Source organism: Bactrocera dorsalis, chromosome 2 (assembly GCF_023373825.1).
Source record: "Bactrocera dorsalis isolate Fly_Bdor chromosome 2, ASM2337382v1, whole genome shotgun sequence".
NCBI classification, from domain to species: Eukaryota; Metazoa; Arthropoda; class Insecta; order Diptera; family Tephritidae; genus Bactrocera; species Bactrocera dorsalis.
The window spans coordinates 18,020,597-18,031,688 of NC_064304.1; the positions used below are offsets into that span (position 1 = coordinate 18,020,597).

Sequence of the window (11,092 nt, forward strand, 5' to 3'; positions counted from 1 at the left end):
TCGTCGTAAATCTCATACAGCTCATCGTTCCATCGTCGTGGCCAACGCGCAAAGGACCAAAAATCTTTCGCGGAACTTTTTCCTCGAAAACTCGTAACGCCGACTCATCAGATATTGTTATCGTTCATGCCTCTGCACCAGAGTTTGGTCTATGTTCATCGAGGAAGGACTTTACTTTTCAATTCACTACTCAGTCTGAAGTAGCATCTGTTGACACGAGTTATTCTGAGTTGGATTTCGAGTTCAACATTGTTGCTGGTCTTGCCCTCGTTCACTACCAGACCCATTTGCTTCGCTTCCTTATATAGTCTGGAGAAAGCAGAACAAACAGCGCGAATGTAGAGGGCAATGATATCAATATCATCGGCATACGCGAGTAGCTGTATACTCTTATAAAGGATTGTGCCTTCTCGACTCAGCTGTGCAGGTAGCATTATTTTTCCAAGCAATAGATTGAAGAAGTCGCAAGATAGAAAGTCGTCTCGTAGAGGTGCTTCCCGATTCTGGCGGAGCTTTTATTATTGCAATAACACCAATCTAAAATCAGTTTAAATAGGCATTTGAACAACACATAATCCGACTTTCATTACAAATTCTCGTTTAGAGAATCTCAATTTGGTCCCAAATATTAGAGAACATCCAAGAATATGGGTTTAGATTATTAATACACTTTTTACAAAAGTTCCTTACTAGATTTTGTGCGACAATTGAAGATTCTTTAAAAATCAACTGCCTCCGAATGTCTGATTGATTTTATATACAAATATCATCTGATCAAATTTCATCTGGTCTGATCCATTTCGTGCTAATTGTTTGGAATTTCCCCTAGACTAATTACAACCCGTGTTATGTTCGCGCGAAGTTTATCTGGTGATTTCTACCATGGAAAAAAATTTAACAAAGAGTTTGCTCTTGTTTTGTGTTTCTAATAGAATTATGGCAGCAGTGTTTTCATAATCGAAATTTTGCCTCATGTGAGTCGTCCATCCATCTCTGTTAGTGACGACAATGTCGTGTTGACTTTATGGTTCACAGACAGCAAAGGATCTCAATATCTACTATGGATCGACTTAACACATTTTCTTTTGGCACGAGTCTAGCACTGACTCGCTTCATACCCAAAACATTAACCAATTGCTTGACAACGTAGCTGAAGACCCTACAAACGTATCATTACTGTCGACAAACATTGCATATACTTGTACATAAAATACATTATTACTAAATTGCAGTCAGAAGAACTAGTTATAAACTAAATTCTCACTAGTAAGAAGCAAAAACCTAACCAGTAAGGCAACCATCTTTTTTTGCACAAGTAACTGATGTTTTTTACATGTTGAACCTTACAAAATATCCACCGTCAAATTCGTTCAGAAATACTAGTACGATTGTGGCTAATGCAACTCTAGAACGAAATCTTTGAATTTCAAAGTGAAACAAATAAAATACTAAAATCAAAAATACCCATAATTAAAGATATTGAAATATGAGATTTTTTCGGTGGTTTGTCTAATTCAAAAATAACTACACAAAAGTTTAAATTTGGTTTATAATTGACAAAAGTCTGGCCTCTCTCAGAGTAGTTTATTTTTGCTAGGAAACTCTAGTTGTAAACTAGTTCCCTTCCAGGTCATTTCAATGTTGTACTCCGCGTTATATAATAGATACAAGTTCAGGTGTAACTAAATTAATTGTTTTTCATTTGAAAGCTGATGAGTTAACGAGGATAACCGAAATCTTCAATCTATCGCTTGAATAATAATTATGAGGATGTTTGTGTATTACTTTTCCCTGTACACCAAACATTGACTAGCCAACTATGGTATATACGGTCACAGCAATGGTCATGAGTCCATATCGCAGGCATCTTATCTCTATATTTAATTAGTAAAATAGGCAACAGAGTGTCGGCTATTGTAGTAGATTGAACATAGTACGATATACACACTTACATCCTTTTCCTGACAACTTCTCCTCATTGAGGTATACCCAGCACGGCGACCCTTCGAACAGCTCAGTTTGTGGTTAACTATGTCGAAGTACAATCGCACAGAGCTTTTCGCTTACCGCCTGCTTAGAGTGCTCTATAAGTATGGACACTTCTTGAGTGTGTTCGGTTGGAAATTGCAGAAACAGAAGATGGAGTTACGTCAAGGAAAGCGTTGGATTCGCATTATAAGAATTATATGGCGCATTTGGCTTTCTCTGATTTTTGCGTCGTTGATGCCAAAAATGATGGCACCATATGTGCGATATATAGGCAATTCATTTTTAATGTTTTTTGCCGATGTGCAAGTGACAACTGTAACACTCTTCTCGATACTATCATTCGTTATACATGAGTGTTCGGAACGAAAAATATTTCAAATAATCAACAAACTCGTTAATATGTACGAAAGGATTTCAACAAAGTCAGGCTTTGAACAGATACTGGGACGCACATTTGTAATATCCATCATATTGAAATTTCTACTCAGCGCTTTCGGACTGATGTATGAAATTCCATTACTAGTCGAAGGTACAGGACTGATGAGTTTTTTAGCAGGCATTTACTTGTGGTTAAGCACAATATATATATTGGATTGTTGTTTTGTGGGCTTTATGGTCATCAGACAAATGTACATTGCAATGGCTACATATCTGGAGCGAATGCTTGAAAGGATGAGCCGAATTGAATCGGAAGAGCCGCAACAGCGTTTAAGTAAACATCAACGTATGAAAGAATTGTGCTTGTGCTCGGAAAGCATCGACGACAGCAACAATATTTATTCGGTTTTATATGAGTTGACCAAAGAGTTTCATCACATTTTCCGCTGGCAAGTGCTTTACTACATTTACTACAACTTTGTGATCATACTGATGCTTATGCATCGCTTTATATCGCGATATATCGAAACGGGTGCTGTGGATTTAATGGCGTTTTTCTCCACGGTTTTTAAGTTTTGCAACTTGGCTTTCTTAATATTTAGCACTGATGGGGTAGTGTTGAAGTCACAGCTGACCGATTTGCTCAATTTGGATCTGGTCTGCTCCGATATCGATGCGCGTTGGGACGAAAGCGTAAGTTTAGGTATATGTAATATTAAAAAATTGAAAATAGAGAAGCATAGAAAGAATAAAAAGCAAGATCCATTCGCCAGTGGCTGGCAAAGTGTGACATATGTGCTTAGCAAAGTAAATTGTAGAACATTGCCAAGCTCGTAGTAACCCTAGGCTTCCTTATAATAACAGTTGTTCCAAAATCTGCAACCTCCTAGTAGATTTCTACAAGGAAATAGCTTGTTATAAGAGAATAATTGCGAGTAAGAACTTTGTAACATACAAAACAGAAGTTGAATAAATTAGTATCCAGCTCGTATCTTTAGAATATAATTAGGTATTTAATAGTACCTAGCGAATACCTTTAGGGTATACTTGGAGATAAGTTAGTTCATACCAGAAATTACCCTCTTAAACGATTTTTACGAATAGTATCCTTTGGTAAGCTTTCGGGCATAAAAGCGTACAATTAGTGTTTGCATAGAACATGGTTAAACGAAAAGGAATATTTTTTCTGTACAAAAATGTCAAAAGTATCATTAGAGACTAATACTTTTTTCACCGAAGTGATGAACAACGAATAATTAAACAACTGGGTTGAAGTTTGAATCGATAATCAGCATTCCGTTTTATTTTGTGCTTTCTTAAATACTAATATTTTGCTTGCTTGCAATAACTTAAAAATAAATGCTTGCGTAAAAATTCTTAAGAAATGTTTCTTGTTTAACTGTTGCATTTTCGTTAGCGGAAATGCACTTGAATGAACAATAAATACAAATTATTAAAATTCTTCGGAATTAATGGTACATTTTGTTGACTGTTGCATTTTCGTTAGTGGAATTAATGGTACATTTTATTAACTGTTGCATTTTCGTTGGCGAAAATGCACTTGGACAAAGAATTATTTGGAAAACTCAATAAATTAATATTCTTTATAACACCCCCACCGTTAGTTTGAGGCTCCGACGAAATTATATTATCTTTGCCGGATTGTTTATAGTAGTTTCCTTTTTTAATTGTACATTTGGAATATATGTTTTTGTATTCTTAAAGAGGTATATAAAAATAATTAAGATACATATTGATATAATAATTGAGATATCTATACCAAAACTAAGTATTTTTGAGTTCTTATCTGTTTATTGTATATTTTTCAGTGTTTCTTCGTATTCTATTTGCTTCAGGTATAAAGATTCAATTTTTATGTCTGCTAGTGTTGTATTACTATTGTCTTTAATTTTTGTAATGATATTAGGAAGAATAAACTTGTCTTGTATTTTTATTTTGACATTTGTAAAAGTCTTGTTTAACGCGTTTATTTCACAATTTTCGAATTTGATTAAGTAATTTCCTGAAATGTTTAATTTAGCTTTGTTGTGTTTAGTTTATGGGATATTGTGCTGTTAAAATGTTTAAGAATTAGTACTCCAGGAATTATTTCGCTTATCTCTTGTGTATTTAATGTTTGCATTTTGCAATTAGCTTCTTCAAAGTTTAGTATTTTGTTTAAACAATCATCGTTAATTTTTATAAAATCATCTAAAAAAATTACTTTTATTTAATTGTAGCTTTGATTTTGGGGTTACTCTTGTCTTGGTATTTCTTCTTAGGTCTAACGTGAGCTTTATAATATTTATGTCCAGTTTCTGTTATCTGTAAGTGGTCATCATCTATTTTTTCAGCATTAATTTTCCTGTATTTTCTGTGATTTTTACCCCCTCTTATCTCTCTAATGTAATTTGGTCCGCCTTCTAATTCTATATCCTTCCGGTTTTCATTTAACTTCTGAATGTACTTTTCTTTCTTTGAATTTATAAGATCATGAATTTCTTTGTATCTATCTTCATGTACTTTGCCATTTACAAAATCAATCGGTTTGATGCCGGTCGTGCTATGTATTGTATTATTATAAAAACCTATTATTCTTATCATTTTATCTTCTATACTTTCGTCTTTGTTTTCTTTATCGTGCCTTAATAAGCGTATGTGCTCATTGATTGTGTTGTGTAGTCTCTCAATGTCGGCGTTAGACGTATGGTTACTATTGGAAGTATAGTGAATATCTATGTTCTCCTTTTTCAAAAATTCTTGCATCGGTATAGCTTTAAAGCCTAGTTCATTATCCACAACAATTTTATTTATTTTCCCATAAGTATTGATTATCAGCAAAAGTTTTGTTTTAAATTCTGTCCAACTCCTACCGTTTATTTGAAATGCTAGCGCGAACTTCGAAAATTTATCAATTGCTGTCATAAAAAGTTTCTTACCTAAAGTATAAAATACGTCTATATGTAATGTTTCCAGAGGTTTGGATGGAGTTTCTGTAATTTTGTAAGGGATCTTCGTGGGTTTCCTATCGTATTTTTCTAAGTTACAAACTTCACAGTTATTTATGAACTGAGTTATCCTTTGTTTTAATTTAGGATTGTAAATTCGCGTAATTAATTCTTTATATACTGCCTGAATTCCTCTATGGTTTTTGTCAAGATGTTCGTTTTTAATAATTTCAGTTAATCGATTTTCGTCTTCTATGTCTTCCGTCATGAGTGTAGATCTAAGTACTTTAAAATTTGGGTTATTTGAAAATAGTTCTTCGTAAACAGTTTTAAACATAGTATAAAATTCGTCTTCGATAAAAATAGCATTCAGTTGTGTTGGATTAAAATGATTCTTTAGTATTGTAATTGCTGTTTCCCTGTCCATTTCCTTCATAGAAATTATTCTTCTTTTATTTTTAAAAACAGATTTATTTTTTATTCTTAATGATCCAGAGGTAGTTTTTATTATAACTACTTGATTTTTAAACATATTAATTGGTGAAGTAGTACTTTTTATCGTTCCCCTATCGCATTCTAGTGTATTAATGCTGGGTTCAATTTCAATCCTTGACAAAGCGTCGGCATTACTATTCTTTGTTCCTTTCTTGTACCTAATATCATAATCGTATTCAGATAGTCTTAATCTCCACCTAACAAGTTTTGAATTTGGTTCTTTTATAGAAAAGAGCCAGGTCAGTGGCTTGTGATCTGTCTCTATTATAAACTTACGACCAAAAAGGTATGGCCTAAAATATTTTGTAGCCCACACGATTGCCAATAATTCCTTCTCTATTGTGCTATAATTTGTTTCATGCGTATTAAGAGTGCGACTGGCGTAGCATATTGGATGATTACCTTGCGAAAGTACCGCTCCCAAAGCGTAATTACTCGCGTCCGTTGTCAATGTAAATGTTTTAGAAAAGTCTGGGTATGTTAATATTGGATCATGCGTTAGTAGGGTCTTGAGGGTGTTAAAACTTTTTTCGTAGTCCGAGTCATTTATATTTATCTGTGAATCTTTCTTTAAGCACCTAGTCATTGGTTTAGCTATAGCCGAGTAGTCCTTTATGAACTTCCTGTAGTAGCCTGTGAGCCCTAAGAATTGCTTGATCTGTTTTGCTGTTTTGGGTATTGGGAAATTAACAACGCATTCTATCTTTTTAGGATTGGGCTTGACTCCTTCCGTTGTAATTATGTGCCCAAGGAACTCTGTTTCCTTTTTAGAAATTCTGATTTATCTAACTGCACTTTTAAATTTGCCTCCTGTAATCTTGCGAATATAAGTCTAAGTGAGTTCATATGTTCCTGTAAGGATGTTGAAAATATGATTATATCGTCCAGGTATACTAGGCAGATTTTGTTGATATAATCTTGGAGTAGATTATTCATCAATCTCTGGAACGTTGCAGGGGCTGTTTTTAGTCCGAAAGGCATTCGCAGAAATTCATAGTGCCCTCCTTCGACACTAAACGCAGTTTTGTGGATGTCTTCTTCCTCTATCTCGATTTGGTGGAAACCCTTCGCCAAATCGAGTGTAGTGAAGTACTGGCTTCTTCCCAGTTTTTCAAGAATCTCGTCTATGTTCGGGATGGGAAACTTATCATCGATCGTTACTTCGTTCAGTTTACGATAGTCGATTACAAGTCTCCACTTTGGTTTCCCGCTGGCATCGGCCTTCTTTGGCACGATCCAAATTGGGGCTGAGTAGGGAGAATTGCTATTCCTAATTATCCCGTGTTTTAACATTTCTTGGATTTGATCTGTGACTTCTTTCTTATGTACGTACGGGTACCTATATGACTTAGAAAATATAGGTATGTTGTTTGTAGTTCTAATTCTATGTTTTATTGCTGAAGTAAATGAAAGTCCTTCATTTTCCTGGTAAAAAATATTACGATATTCTTTTATTATTTGCAACAATTGTGACCTTTCTTCGGGGTTCAAGTGCCCTATTCTAATTTGGTCAGCCAATGGTTTAGATTCTTTATTTTCGATTATGTTAAAATTTTCGTGATCTACTTTTTGCATAGTCACCCGATTGGTTCCAGATAGTAAGTTTATCTTTGCCTCTTGATTTCTTACATTTAAAATTCCCTCTCTTACAATGTTTCCGCCGTTTTCTTCCTTATAATATACTAGGTCAGAGTCATCTGGTACTACTATCTTTCTTTCATTTAAGTTTTCGTTTTCGAAGTGCATAGGGAGTGTTTTGTTACCGATATTTATTTCGTTCTTTCTATAATCGATACAGGCATTTAGTGGTCTCAATATATCGTTACCTATTAGACCGTCAAAAAAGTTATGAAATTTTATTATATAAAATTCTATTGGTTTATTAGTTCCAATGTCGCTAAATTCTTCGAACATGGGTACTATTGCCTTTTTGTCAACGTAAATTCGATGTTGGAGAGTTTTAATTAAAAGTGGGCTAGTTGGATGAATTCTTTTGGGGTCGCAGATACCCGGATTTAAAATGGAGTTTGTTGCGCCTGTGTCTATTATAAGTCTTATGAAACCTATCTTTGTTTTTATTATTATAAATGGTAATTTATTCTTGAGGCTGATTCCTGAAAATTTTCAGCCACTTCTATTTTTCCTATGTCCATAGGTTCCGGTTGGTTTCTGAAATTTGGTCTCTGGAAGGATGGGTTTTGAGGACTGGGATTTTGTGGGTTTGCTTGTTGGTATGGTTGGGATTGTTGGTAATTTCTTCCGTTATTTTGGGGCATTGGTTGGAAATTCCTTCTGTTGAATAGTTGTTGGGAATTCCCGTACTGTGTTCTATTCCTACTGTCTTTTTTATTGTATTGTGTATAGTTTCTATAGTCAGTATTCCTATTTCTTGAATGAGTTTTTAATTCTGTGCTGTTGTTCACGTTATTGTTCCCTGTATGTGCGTACCCGGCTTGGAACAGTATGTCCATCGCATGTTCCAAGTCTTCTGGGTTCCTACAGAAAAGGATTGATTTCATTGGTTCAGGAAGTTTGTTTTTAAAGATATTGAGGGCAGTGCGCTTGTTGTTCATCGCACTCTCTCTAGTTGCTTCGGTTTCTCCTAAAATGGTTACTAATTTGTTATTTAACCTGTGTAACCTGGTTTTCATGTCGTTGTAAAAATCTAAAGTGTTTGTTCTAAAGGTCACGCTTCGTAATTCGTCAAAGAGTTCTTCGCAAGAACGTCTATCCCCAAAATTATTCTGTAGAATGTTTTTAATCTCTGCCCATGAGGTCGCGTGGCAGTTTATTTCTATTGCCTGTCTTGCTCTTCCTTTTAGCTTTGATTTTATTATGTCCGAAAAAACTAGTTGGGCCAGTTCATCATATGTTTGTAGGTGTGGGTGTATTCGGTTAATAAGTGTGGTGAATGTCTGTAGGTCTCTTGAGTCGCCACAGAATTCAGGTAAGTTATTAAGATATTTTAAAGGGTTTATAGTAAGAAAGTTTTGAACTGGTACTGCCATTTTATTTCCCTTTTTTTCTTGTTTTCCAGACGTATATAGTAATTTTCTTTCAATTTCTTACTCTATGCTAATTTTTTCAGTTACATACATTTAATAATAATAATAATTATAAATAATATAGTTAATCGGATTCTCACTTTCTGATGTTGTTGTTGAATATTATATTGCTGTATGTCTGGCTCTGTGTTGAAGTTGATCTGGATGTGTTTCCAAGGATGGAAAAAAATTTGTCACTATGTTCTGTTTAAAGTTGATTAGGATGTGCAGTTTCTGGTGTTGTTGTTGAATATTATATTGCTGTCTGTCTGGCTCTGTGTTGAAGTTGATCTGGATGTGTTTCCAAGGATGGAAAAAATTTGTCACTATGTTCTGTTTAAAGTTGATTAGGATGTGCAGTTTCTGGTGTTGTTGTTGAATATTATATTGCTGTCTGTCTGGCTCTGTGTTGAAGTTGATCTGGATGTGTTTCCAAGGATGGAAAAAATTTGTCACTATGTTGTGTTTAAAGTTGATTAGGATGTGCAGTTGGCTGATGAGTTGTCTGTATCTTTATATTTCGGTTGTTGTCTGAAATTATCGTTGATAAGAGTAAATCTTTTTTACCCTTTTCTTCACCCCCTTTTTGTATTATTTTCGAAAAATTTGTACGTTTTAAAGGATTCGTTCTTCAATCTTATGAAGTTCAAATGTCACTTTCACTAAACTTTTTTGCAAAAATTTTTTTGTGTTTTAAAGGATTCGTTCTTCAATCTTATGAAGTTCAAATGTCACTTTCACTAAACGTTTTCGCAAAAATATTTTGTATGTTTTAAAGGATTCGTTCTTCAATCTTATGAAGTTCAAATGTCACTTTCACTAAACTTTTTAGCAAAAATTATTTTGTATGTTTTAAAGGATTCGTTGTTCTTATTTTTTTCTACCCGTTACGAATATAGAAATATTCAATATCCTTTCTTATGTAACTTGATTTTAAATTTTTACACACAAGGATACACGGGTATCCTACCGACTGCGCCACTTTTTTCACCGAAGTGATGAACAACGAATAATTAAACAACTGGGTTGAAGTTTGAATCGATAATCAGCATTCCGTTTTATTTTGTGCTTTCTTAAATACTAATATTTTGCTTGCTTGCAATAACTTAAAAATAAATGCTTGCGTAAAAATTCTTAAGAAATGTTTCTTGTTTAACTGTTGCATTTTCGTTGGCGGAAATGCACTTGAATGAACAATAAATACAAATTATTAAAATTCTTCGGAATTAATGGTACATTTTGTTGACTGTTGCATTTTCATTAGTGGAATTAATGGTACATTTTATTAACTGTTGCATTTTCGTTGGCGAAAATGCACTTGGACAAAGAATTATTTGGAAAACTCAATAAATTAATATTCTTTATAACAACTAATCGCTGACACATCCCGGACTTATCGCACTTTTTTGCAGGAAAATCAAATATAAAAATACATATTTATGTAAGTATATGGAAATGTACATAGTATGTATGTACATATATATTTAGACATGTGGGCATGTATACTGTTTTCCTTAAATTATTCTAAATTTTCTTTTATTGCCATAATATTGTAGGTTGAGACGTTCATATGTCAACGCAAAGTGGAAAACCTCGAAATTAAGGTGTTGGGATTCTTTCACCTCAACAATGAGTTCATCTTAGTCATATTATCGGCCATTATGTCTTACCTCTTTATACTAATTCAGTTTGGTTTGACAAGTAAGTACAAATAATTATTATAATTTAAATATACAAATGTATCTACATATCCGCAGACAGTGGTTAGCAAGACATAAGCAACTATGCATTTAATTTGAAACCAGACTTAGGTCTAATGGATGTAAAAGTTGTATGTATATACATACATACGAGTATATACATATATGCCAAAATTCGATATTTAATCAGACTATAACTAACAGTTGTGCTGAAAAGTTCGTAAGCTTGCATTCTTTTTGATAACATTAGATTTTATTATTAAATATAGTTACTTTCGAACCCGATGAAATGATTATAACGTTCATAAAATAATGAAATACCATTTGTATAATAAAATGTGTCCCTAGCCTCAAAAAAAACACTCAGCTGACTGTCGATAGGACTCCAATGTGAAATGATGGAAGTTGCATTTATTGTCATATTTCGAAGCACAAATGCGATTTTATTACGATTTGAATACCTTCAAGCATTCCTCAAAATAATCACTTCGTTTTTGCTTTTGTTCACGCGGCTCCCACTTTGCACAGACCTTTCGCA

General features: G+C 33.8%; 1 protein-coding gene across 1 annotated transcript; it reads left to right on the forward strand.

The window, feature by feature from the left end:
* The first annotated feature begins 2,031 nt into the window (after nt 1–2,031).
* LOC105225751 (gustatory receptor for bitter taste 93a) lies at nt 2,032–10,622 on the forward strand. Its single transcript, XM_049449276.1, has 3 exons — nt 2,032–3,060; nt 10,411–10,555; nt 10,612–10,622. Exons 1-3 carry the CDS (start codon nt 2,032–2,034, stop codon nt 10,620–10,622), a joined length of 1,185 nt encoding a protein of 394 aa, XP_049305233.1.
* The last annotated feature ends 470 nt before the right edge of the window (nt 10,623–11,092 follow it).

Bases quoted from the DNA above. Each gene is read 5' to 3' on its own strand.
- LOC105225751 (XM_049449276.1), top strand. From the start codon at position 2,032: ATGTCGAAGTACAATCGCACAGAGCTTTTCGCTTACCGCCTGCTTAGA. The intron at 3,061-10,410 runs GTAAGTTTAGGT...ATAATATTGTAG, and splicing joins ATGCGCGTTGGGACGAAAGC to GTTGAGACGTTCATATGTCA.